General features: G+C 44.3%; 1 protein-coding gene across 2 annotated transcripts in view; it reads left to right on the plus strand.

The window, feature by feature from the left end:
• LOC115129580 (SEC14 domain and spectrin repeat-containing protein 1-like) overlaps nt 1-12499 on the plus strand; it is a 69112-nt gene that overhangs the window by 27039 nt on the left and 29574 nt on the right. For both annotated transcript variants that reach the window (XM_029660108.2, XM_029660116.2), the window contains exon 6: nt 5126-5239. In XM_029660108.2, coding sequence (XP_029515968.2) covers nt 5126-5239 — 114 coding nt within the window. The remainder of the gene's footprint in view (nt 1-5125; nt 5240-12499) is intronic.

Raw genomic sequence — 12499 nt, forward strand, 5'->3', positions numbered from 1 at the left:
TACTCCCTTTGGAATGTATAGTGGAATACATTACAGTCATATAGAGTGAATACTAATAAAGTCATCTACAATTTGACAGAATGATGACTCATTTAGGGCAAGGACATGGAGTTTGTTGCAGTCAGTCAGTTGCTACTGTCTGTGTTATACTCTGCATAGAAACAGTCAGGAGATTATAGCCGTCTGCTATAACAGATTCTTGTAGGGGAGGGTGTGGTAAGGTTGGTCGATATGGCCTAAAAATCATATCTAGATTTTTTCAAATTTATGGGTGATTCACAATATATATAGATTTAAATAAGCTTTGTTGCACAATACAATACTGCATTTCAAACACTCAGGAATAATCTAATGAATTCAGGGCTTGTAAAATGATATCTAGGCTAAATATAAGCCTTCCACTACCACTAATCATTTAATTATTTTATCAGAATAGTTTAACCTGCTTTTTTTTGCAATAATCACTAATCTGGCTTTCACATCTGTCTGTGAACATTATTTATTTTTAACAGATTTAACCAGAACCATGCAATATGCACATCCACTAATAATGACCTTCTTCTGGTAGCAGCAGTAGTGGATTTAGATACAAACATTTTTGGAATGGGGACATTTGCACGATCGGTTTTCTATTGCTCATTTGCACGTCACGTCAATGATATCATGTCACCGTGTGGGACTGTGGGTCAATTAACCTTGTCGGAGTGGGCACCCTGATTCTAGTTGGTGAGCTAGGCAGGCTACTGCCTGGGAAGGTCTCCCACTCAGAAGTACGAGATGGAGAGGGGGCGGGGGTAGGTTGACCTCAGGTCTCCCCACTGGAAGCCCGAGGTAGGGGGAGCGGGGGAATCTATCAATTAGCGCTCCTCTAACTTTGTACAGTACTAAAACCAGTCACACTATGAAATGCTGCCAAATAAACCACAAATAATTCATAATACTGTGAATATATATAGTTTCACAGACATATTGTTGCATTTTTTTCTGGTTTGTGCGAAATTGTTAAGAATAATATAAAAACAAGTCTGCACACCACCAAGGTGAATTGGTTTAGTCTTGAGTCTTGGTTGACAGTGTTGGGGGATGGGTAATGTATTGATGCTCGAGTGTCAAATCTACACAAATGGATAAGAAAAGGTCTAAGCCATCAGATTAGGAAAAAGATGAAAGAAGAGGAGAAACGCGCAAAAGATAAAGGTATGTAGCTACTTAAAAGACGTCTATATTATGCTGATATTTTGTATCTTTTGCGATATATTGAGTCTTTTGGGATGCGTTGAAACGGGAGTTCGCCCAGGGAGCCAGACAAGCTAGAACCGCTACTGGGTAGCAGGCATTACAGAAATGTAACATAGGTCTCATAAACAATCTCTCTAGCACAAGCCCACGTGCTAGTGAGTAGCCAGCTAATCTGTATATTTCAAGTCTAGCCACCTTGGATGTCTTTGCTTGCTAACAAGGTAGAACAGTTGAACTGTTATGAATACACCCTCCGGTCCGTCTCCAACTGTTTGAACAACATAGCCTGTTCACTTTGTTTAGATGTTGAAATCAAGTGGGCTATGTCACGAACCGGCTCAAAGCCCGTAACAAAGGGAGACAACGTGGAGATAAGGAGTAGCAAAATATGTATTTATTACCTAAAGCAACTAAGTATAATATACAATGGTGTGTGTAATCAGTAATCAGTAGTGTAAGTGAGTGTTTTGCATGCATGAATGTGATAATGCAGGGTGATGAAAGGTGCCAAAGCAAACAAACAAACAAACGGCCACCAAGAACCACAACACAATCTACAAAGGGTGTTAGCATGGAGAGAGTCTCCTCCATGAATGGGGAAGTGGTGTATTTATCCTGGGAGACACCGGGCCCAGGTGTTTCCCATGTAGCTGACGACCCTCCCAACTCCGCCCACCAGCATCCTAATAAGGAAATAACAGAGAGAATACGGCAGACAGAGTGGGAGGGTCGTCACAGCTACCTGGATGAGAAGATGCTTATTTCTCAGAATGAGAACGTGTTGCCAATTCCTTATATAAATGTGACTTTTTATCCTCATTGCACATTTTTAAAACACTAGACAGCTGCTAGCACATAACAGTCTGGCTAAAATGCTGCTAGCATACATCATGGTACCGGAAATGCTGTTAGCAGAAACCAAGCATACATTTCCCAAAATCATGTTAATTGATACTCCTGTTTTAGTATGGTCTGCTCTGTTTTACATTTGGGGAGTTGAGACATAAAAAGGGTATCACTAAAAAAAGTTAAGTTCTTGTCTATTACAGTAAAATAATATCTTAATGTGTTCCGGTGTCCATATGACCGATTCTGTTGAACCAAACCTCAAATGCAAAAAGCGAGTTGAAACTGCTTATGGTCAGAGAGGAAGAAGTGATCTTTTAGTAGAGCCCTGCACTGGCATGAATTTTAAGCCCGAGTCCTACCCAGGCCTGCGACATTCAGGCCCTACCCTACCCAGGTCCGATTGCATCTACTAAATTTAAAGCCCGGCCCGAAACCCGAAATAACCTCCTCTATTAGTAAATCCATTAGCTGCTCCTCTCTTTCTGTCACTTTCTGTCTGAGAGCAGGCAGGTCATGGCGCTCTGAGTCTGAGTATCTATAGCAACGGCTCGGTTTAGGCTGCTCTGCTCCAGGACGAGACATGAGAGAGCAGTGAGCTGTTAGCTACTTTTTGCCGCTCTAAACTCAAGGAACATTATTCTTTTCTGTGAAATAATCTCTCCTGTTTTATATTTGACGAGGTTGAATCACTTCTGACATCATGTTATGATCTTAGTCAGATATGACTGTACTGTGCAGCAGAGCACGAGCAAATGGCTCAGCTTCAAAATGTTAGTGATCAATGTATTGATACCCGAGCCCTGCCCGTACCTTAGTTATTGATGAAAAAACAGACCTTTACCCTTCCCAACCCAATGTATAATGTCGGGCTCGGGTCAGATATCTGAGTTCTAATCTTTCATTGTGGTTGTTCTGAGTGGCAGGGGAGGGGCTTGGTGTCTGTGTGTGAGTGGGAAGGTGCACACAGCACAGATGGAGTGAAGGAGACGAGGCCAAAAAGACAAATGGCACAAAAAAAATGATACAGGCATTTGGAACATCACGCTAAGACATTAATTCAAATGAATTCGATATAACGCCCAGTCCTAGAGTGAGGATATAAAAATACTTTCACATGAGGATGTGTTCTGTTCCCAATGGCCTATTTAACAATGTTCAGTAGATTTAACCCTTTAAAACCCATGTCTCTTTATCTTTAATTATCCCTGTGAATATTCATGACTGTAACGATGTAGCCATTTCCTGCAGTCAAATGACCTAGTGGCCCCATGGGTGGAATGTTATTAATATTTTTCATAATTTCATAATTCATAAACATATATGTTTTTATAAAGTGAAAATCTGGTGTTTCTATGTCAAGCAGTTTTGTTATATTTCAGTCTTCTGTGATGTATATAAAGTATAGTTATTGGGATGCAAACTCAAAATGTAATAAATGTCAACTCTATATCTGACATGTACAGGTGTCTTATTTTTTTTAAGCCCGTAACCGTGTGTGTAAGATGTATACTTTTGTTTCAAAGTAGATTTGTTTAAGACTACCAAGAAGCACTCTGTGTGACCCTGATTTATCCCATTGCAGTAGAAGACTAATGATTAATTAGCACAGTATACAATAGAGGAGCAGATGTCTGAGTGAGAAGCAGACAGACGTGGACATGAAGTTGCCACAGGGGAACCATCTTGGCCTACCTCCACCACATTAACAGCTCTCTGCCAATCAGAACGTGACAAAGAGCCTTGGAGGAGAAATAAAATGGTGGTCCCAACCCAGATGTTGCATTCTGTCTGTGCCATAAAACATTACAGTGATGAGCTATGTAGTTAAATATGGTGCAATATGCATTATGCATGGTCCCTGGCAAATAAAATAAAAAGAATAAAAGAAATAGACATCTCAGATCAAATCCATCCCCAGCAGTCAAGTGAAAAGTAATTAAGACAAAAGGGAATCTAAGCTGATTACGTTTGAAGAAGAGTAGTCTAATCGATCTCCTGACTGGGCTGTGTAATTTCTCCATCTGCCTAATTATGCCTTTAAACAATGTTTTCCCCTGAAGTCCAGGCTCTGGTTTGGGCTCATTAGGGCAAACTAGCCAAACATTTGACAACTAAAAATGTGCATTTCGTATTGGACAAGTCCAGCTTGTCCCTGCTGTTTCAGTCAGTTTTGTGCATTTGATGCCTAGTGAATAGGACCCAGGCTCTGACCTCCATCCACTTTGCAGTGTGGCCTATGTCAGCAGACAGACTGAGCTCTGTTTGTCTCTGCTGTAGTCTGCAGTCTGCCTGCCCCGGACCTGGGTTCAAATACTATTTGAAATTATTCCAAATATTTTAGCTGTGCCTGGTTGAGCTTCCTTTGCTTAATGAACCAATAGTAGAGTCCCAAAACTGGCAGGCTATTTGAACTCAGTCTGCATTCTGCCCTGACCTGGTTTTGTCACTGCAGATTGGCTATACAGTCCCCTGCTATCTTATAGACCTCTGCAGAAACAGGACCAGAATAGATAGGATGACAGTATGAAATGTACATTCTGTCTGACACACTAATCTGCCTGCCACTGACTGGGGAAATTCCTGCAGGATTTCATGAAAACTGTGATGCACTACAGGGTTATATATATTTATATATTTTTACACTCTTAGAAAAAAGGGTTCCAAAGGGTTCTTCGGCTGCCCCCATAGGAGAACCCTTTTTGGTTCCAGGTAGAAAGAACTCTTTTGGGTTCCATGTAGAACCCTCTGTGGAAATGGTTTTTACATGGGTAAAATGGTTCTTCAAAGGGTTCTCCTTTGGGGATAGCCGAAGAACCGTTTTATGTTCTAGATAGCACTTTTTTTTTTTGATAAAGAGTATACCAGTGTCATTCAATTTGAAACTCTGCTTACAAACATCTTATAAACCATCAGTAACTGTATGTTAACATTACATAAACCTATCGGTTTATTTCTGTGTCCAATAAACCACCCAAAGCCTATACCATTTTGCTATATGAAATAGTATTTAATTTTGATATCATCCCATTTTCTGTAGAATGTGATTCCAGCAGAGGTGTCCCTGGTGTGTGTGGTGAAGCCTGATGAATTCTGGGACAAGAAGGTCACTCATTTCTGCTTCTGGAAGGAGAAGGACAGACTAGGCTTTGAGGTGAGTGTCTTGTCTCTATCTCACTTTCTCCTTCTCTCTCTCTAGCCCCCTTCTCGCTCATCTCTCTCTCTACATCTCTCCCTCTTTTTCTCCCCCCTCACTCTCTCCTAATAATGTTATATCTCTGAGCAGCAGAATCCTATCCGCCTTCACCTCCCAGAGGGACAGATTATGACCAGAATTGAATTTACTTTCCTTCACAAACCAATGATTTCTATGTTGGTGGTTGGGCGGCATACAAATTGATAGAGATAGAGAGATGATGCTTTTTATTTTGCTTCAGTCAGTATTATATTTGGCCTTGTGTTGTGAACCCCTTCAGCAATGCTGTTGTTTATCTCGGGCCCAGATCTGTTTGTGCTATATAGGCAACACATTTGATTGTTGTTGTTGCAATGGCTAGGGATTTTCTGATGAATTATTTGTGCTTGTGTGCTCTACAACAGCCCTCAAATATAGCCTATCAATCACTAACATACCCCTGAGGAATTGCTGACCATATGCTATAGACCACTAGGCAAATTAAGCTCTCTGTCAATTGCGGCTGATAGATAGGTGACCAAGGTCTGTTGTGGTAGACAGCATGGCATCATTATACTTTTTTAAGTGCACTGTGTGGTGATTTAGAAGGTAGAACTTTATGGCAGTAAGTCACCATTTTCTCAGCGCTAGATTAATATGACTTATTAAATATTCATGCATCGTGTTCCATTTCAACCTCCCATATGGCTTCTGTCATCTCTTCCTATACCCCCTGAAGGAATTAAATTAGTAGAGGGGTGGGGGACACACTCCTCAAGTTTCTATGTTTGTTCTCTGAGATGGGAGAGATGTAGCTAGTATTCCTTGTTTATATTTTAGTGCTAGAAGCCCCTTCACAACAGAGTGATAGTAATGGAAGTATGGCGTATGAATACATGCTAGTTTGTCTGATAGTAATGGAAGTATGGCGTATGAATACATGCTAGTTTGTCTGATAGTAATGGAAGTATGGCGTATGAATACATGCTAGTTTGTCTGATAGTAATGGAAGTATGGCGTATGAATACATGCTAGTTTGTCTGATAGTAATGGAAGTATGGCGTATGAATACATGCTAGTTTGTCTGATAGTAATGGAAGTATGGCGTATGAATACATGCTAGTTTGTCTGATAGTAATGGAAGTATGGCGTATGAATACATGCTAGTTTGTCTGATAGTAATGGAAGTATGGCGTATGAATACATGCTAGTTTGTCTGATAGTAATGGAAGTATGGCGTATGAATACATGCTAGTTTGTCTGATAGTAATGGAAGTATGGCGTATGAATACATGCTAGTTTGTCTGATAGTAATGGAAGTATGGAGTATGAATACATGCTAGTTTGTCTGATAGTAATGGAAGTATGGAGTATGAATACATGCTAGTTTGTCTGATAGTAATGGAAGTATGGCGTATGAATACATGCTAGTTTGTCTGATAGTAATGGAAGTATGGCGTATGAATACATGCTAGTTTGTCTGATAGTAATGGAAGTATGGCGTATGAATACATGCTAGTTTGTCTGATAGTAATGGAAGTATGGCGTATGAATACATGCTAGTTTGTCTGATAGTAATGGAAGTATGGCGTATGAATACATGCTAGTTTGTCTGATAGTAATGGAAGTATGGCGTATGAATACATGCTAGTTTGTCTGATAGTAATGGAAGTATGGCGTATGAATACATGCTAGTTTGTCTGATAGTAATGGAAGTATGGAGTATGAATACATGCTAGTTTGTCTGATAGTAATGGAAGTATGGAGTATGAATACATGCTAGTTTGTCTGATAGTAATGGAAGTATGGCGTATGAATACATGCTAGTTTGTCTGATAGTAATGGAAGTATGGCGTATGAATACATGCTAGTTTGTCTGATAGTAATGGAAGTATGGCGTATGAATACATGCTAGTTTGTCTGATAGTAATGGAAGTATGGCGTATGAATACATGCTAGTTTGTCTGATAGTAATGGAAGTATGGCGTATGAATACATGCTAGTTTGTCTGATAGTAATGGAAGTATGGCGTATGAATACATGCTAGTTTGTCTGATAGTAATGGAAGTATGGCGTATGAATACATGCTAGTTTGTCTGATAGTAATGGAAGTATGGCGTATGAATACATGCTAGTTTGTCTGATAGTAATGGAAGTATGGCGTATGAATACATGCTAGTTTGTCTGATAGTAATGGAAGTATGGCGTATGAATACATGCTAGTTTGTCTGATAGTAATGGAAGTATGGCGTATGAATACATGCTAGTTTGTCTGATAGTAATGGAAGTATGGCGTATGAATACATGCTAGTTTGTCTGATAGTAATGGAAGTATGGCGTATGAATACATGCTAGTTTGTCTGATAGTAATGGAAGTATGGCGTATGAATACATGCTAGTTTGTCTGATAGTAATGGAAGTATGGCGTATGAATACATGCTAGTTTGTCTGATAGTAATGGAAGTATGGCGTATGAATACATGCTAGTTTGTCTGATAGTAATGGAAGTATGGCGTATGAATACATGCTAGTTTGTCTGATAGTAATGGAAGTATGGAGTATGAATACATGCTAGTTTGTCTGATAGTAATGGAAGTATGGCGTATGAATACATGCTAGTTTGTCTGATAGTAATGGAAGTATGGCGTATGAATACATGCTAGTTTGTCTGATAGTAATGGAAGTATGGCGTATGAATACATGCTAGTTTGTCTGATAGTAATGGAAGTATGGAGTATGAATACATGCTAGTTTGTCTGATAGTAATGGAAGTATGGCGTATGAATACATGCTAGTTTGTCTGATAGTAATGGAAGTATGGCGTATGAATACATGCTAGTTTGTCTGATAGTAATGGAAGTATGGCGTATGAATACATGCTAGTTTGTCTGATAGTAATGGAAGTATGGCGTATGAATACATGCTAGTTTGTCTGATAGTAATGGAAGTATGGCGTATGAATACATGCTAGTTTGTCTGATAGTAATGGAAGTATGGCGTATGAATACATGCTAGTTTGTCTGATAGTAATGGAAGTATGGAGTATGGATACATGCTAGTTTGTCTGATAGTAATGGAAGTGTGGAGTATGGATACATGCTAGTTTGTCTGATAGTAATGGAAGTATGGAGTATGGATACATGCTAGTTTGTCTGATAGAAATGGAAGTATGAAGCAGGAATACCTGGTAGTAGTAGTTAATCTGACTTTCTGTCTACAGTATGGTCTCGGTCAGCGTTGACTAACACTGTCATCATGTTGCTTGGCAACAGTAATGTATATCAAGAGCAGATGCTGGCTGCAGTATAACATTACTGTCTTCAGCATGTCAGCCCAGTGTGTGTGTGTGATTGTGTGTGTGCGTGCGTGCACGTCTGTGATTGTGTGTGTGTGCGTGCCTTAGTCTTTGTGAGTGTTTATATATGCAAGTGTGTGTGTGGAAAGAGTGTCCTGGAACACACTAATACAGAGACTGCTCAGTAGAGGTCTTTCTTGTTGTTTTTGCTCCAACAGTTCTGTGTTGATCTGGACCAGCAGTTCCTTCTAGATCTTCCTCACTATAACATGTCTGTGTTGATCTGGACCAGCAGTTCCTTCTAGATCTTCCTCACTATAACATGTCTGTGTTGATCTGGACCAGCAGTTCCTTCTAGATCTTCCTCACTATAACATGTCTGTGTTGATCTGGACCAGCAGTTCCTTCTAGATCTTCCTCACTATAACATGTCTGTGTTGATCTGGACCAGCAGTTCCTTCTAGTTCTTCCTCACTATAACTCCCCTGCTAGACCAGATGGCTCTGTTGGATGGCTGAGGTGGTCAATTTATTGGCATTGGAAATGAAAGGGAATTAGAGGGAAATACTTGGAAATTAAAGTTGACCTACTTTAGTTTAGACAGGGTGGATCGGGTGCTTGTATTCATTGAACTTTACTATTGAGGAATTAAATATCTTTGAACTTTGAACTAAGTGGTTGGCTGACCTGTATGGCATCTACTACCCAGAACCAATCTGGCATGAATACCAGAGTATATGTGTCACGACTTCCGCCGAAGTCGGTCCCTCCTTGTTCGGGCGGCGGTCGACGTCCGGCGGTCGACGTCACCGGCCTTCTAGCCATCGCCGATCCACTTTTCATTTTCCATTTGTTTTGTCTTTGTCTTACACACCTGGTTTCAATTCCCCAATTACCTGTTCATTATTTAACCCTCTGTTCCCCCATGTTTGTTTGTGAGTAATTATTGTATTTGTATTGTATTTGTCTATTTTGAGTAAATAATCTGCTGTCCTGCGCCTGACTCCTCTACACAAGCGACACACAGACCACGTTACAGAATTACTCACCAAGAATGGAGTCAGCAGGAGCAGACGCCCTCCCTGTGGCGATAGAGGAGCGCGTCCAGCAGCACGCGACCATACTGCAACTTCTGGCCACCGCCATGGATCGCGTGCTGCAGACGATGGATCGTTGGGAGAGAGGAGGTGGTCGTCCAGCGCCTCCACCAGCCCCACTACAGCAGGTCCCACTGTCCACCCCTCCTTTACCCGGTCCCAGCGGGATTCGGCTCGCAAGGGAGTATGATGGGATGTCTGCCGGATGCCAGGGGTTCCTACTCCAGCTTGAGCTCTACCTGTCGACCGTTCACCCGGCTCCTTCGGGACATGAGAGCGTGTCCACCCTCATCTGCTGCCTCTCAGGCAAAGCCCTGGAGTGGGCCAGCGCCGTATGGAGTGAAGGAGACGCGGCGTTGGACCATTACGCAGAGAACGTCTGTTCCTCCTGAGGCAGGGGACGAGGAGCGTCAGGAACGACAGGGCCCTGATCGATTACTACCGGTGCAGTCTGCGCGAGGACGTCTGTCGGGAGTTGGCCTCCCGAGACACCACCTTCACATTGGACCAGCTGGTGGACCTGTCCATCCGGCTGGACAACCTGCTGGCTACCCGCGGACGTCCGGATCGGGGTCTGTCAGTTCCATCCCCCAGAACTTCCGCTCCGACACCCGTGGAGCTGGGAGGTGCTGCACTTAGGGCGACCGGAGGAGGGGCCATTCTCTGCACCATCTGTGGCCGCAGAGGGTACACTGCTGGTCGGTGCTGGGGGGGTTCCTCAGGGAGTCGATGCAGCAGGCAGGGCACTATCGTGTTACCCCAGGTGAGTCGACACCAGGCTTACCCAGAGCCCCCAGAGTTTTCCCCGCATTCCCAGCATAAGGTGCTCGTAGATTCAGGCGCAGCTGGGAATTTTATTGACCGTTCATTTGCACATAGTTTAGGGATTCCACGCCCTAGGTAGTCGACCATTAGGGTCAGGGCTGATTAGGGAGGCCACCGCTCCACTAAGCATGGTTAAGCAGGAGAGTCACAAGGAGAGAATCAGTCTCTTCCTTATTGATTCTCCTGCATTTCCCGTGGTGCTGGGCCTACCCTGGTTGGCCTATCATGACCCCACTATTTCGTGGCAACAGAGGGCTCTCAAGGAGTGGTCACGAGAGTGCTCAGGGAGGTGTGTAGGGGTTTCCACCGGTACGACTACGGTGGAAAGTCCAGGCCAGGTCTCCACCGTGCGCATCCCCTCAGAATATGCCGAATTGGCTAGAAGGCGACTCAATTACCACCCCATCGACGGGGGGATTATGCGATAAATCTCCTGGTAGACGCAGCACTTCCCAGGAGTCACGTGTCTCCTCTGTCACAGGAGGAGACGGCGGATATGGAAACATATGTCTCCGAATCCCTGGGGCAGGGATACATTCGGCCCTCCACTTCACCTCCCTTCTCAAGTTTCTTTTTTTTGAAGAAGGATGGAGGTCTGCGCCTGTGTATTGACTATCGGGGTATCAATCAGATCACTGTGAGGTAGAGCTACCCGCTGCCTCTGATCGCCAGTGCGATCGAGTCAATGCACGGGGCGTGCTTCTTCACAAAATTGGATCTCAGGAGCGCTTACAACCTGGAGCATATCCGGGAGGGGGACAAGTGGAAGACGGCATTTACTACCACCTCAGGGCACCATGAGTACCTCGTCGTGCCGTACGGGTTGATGAATGCTCCATCAACTACTACTACCGGAGGTTTATCCTGTGTTTTGGTCAGGTAGCAGCTCCCATTACCTCACTGCTGAAGGGGGGACCGGTGCGGCTGCAGTGGTTGGCTGAGGCGGACAGAGCTTTTGGTCACCTGAAGGCTCTGTTTACCTCGGCTCCCGTGCTGGCTCATCCGGATCCCTCTTTGGCGTTCATAGGGGAGGTGGACGCGTCCGAGACTGGGATAGGAGCCGTGCTCTCTCAGCGCTTGGGCACGCCACCAAAGCTCAGAGGCTCAGCCCAGCGGAGCGGAACTATGATGTGGGGGACCGGGAGCTGTTGGCTGTTGTCAAGGCTCTGAAGGCGTGGAGACATTGGCTTGAGGGGCCTAAACACCCTTTTCTCATCTGGATGGCCACCGCCATCTGGAGTACATCCGGGCGGCGAGGGGACTGAACCCTCGCTAGGCGAGGTGGGTCATGTTCTTTACCCATTTTGTTTTCACTCTGTCCTACAGACCAGGTTCCCAGAATGCTAAGGCAGACGCGCTGTCCTGGATGTATGACACAGAGGAGCGGTCCATAGATCACATTCCCATACTTCCGGCCTCTTGCCTTGTGGCACCAGTGGTGTCGGAGCTGGACGCGGACATCGAGCGGGCGTTACGCACAGAGCCCACTCCCCCCCAGTGTCCAGCTGGGCGCCTGTATGTTCCGTCTGCTCTCCGCGACTGTTTGATCTATTGGCCCACACGTCACCCTCCTCTGGTCATCCTGGCATCGGTCAGACGGTGTGTTGCCTTCGTGGGAAGTACTGGTGGTCCACCTTGGCCAAGGACGTGAGGGTTTATGTTTTCTCCTGCTCATTGTGCGCCCAGTGCAAGGCTCCCACCTGCCCAGAGGGAAATTACAACACCTACCCGTTGCACAACGGCTGTGGTCGCACCTGTCGGTGGACATCCTGACGGATCTTCCTCCCTCACAGGGCAATACCACGATCCTGGTCATTGTGGATTGGTTTTCTAAGTCCTGCCGTCTCCTCCCTTTGCCCAGTCTCCCTACGGCCCTACAGACTGTGGAGGCCCTGTTCACTCACGTCTTCCGGCACTACGGGGTGCCTGGGGACATAGTCTCTGATTGGGGTCCCCAGTTCACGTCCAGGGTCTGGAGAGTGTTCATGGAACGTCTGGGGGTCTCAGTCAGCCTCACCTCAG

The sequence above is a fragment of the Oncorhynchus nerka genome, linkage group LG1 (genome assembly GCF_034236695.1).
Source record: "Oncorhynchus nerka isolate Pitt River linkage group LG1, Oner_Uvic_2.0, whole genome shotgun sequence".
Lineage (NCBI taxonomy): Eukaryota > Metazoa > Chordata > Actinopteri > Salmoniformes > Salmonidae > Oncorhynchus > Oncorhynchus nerka.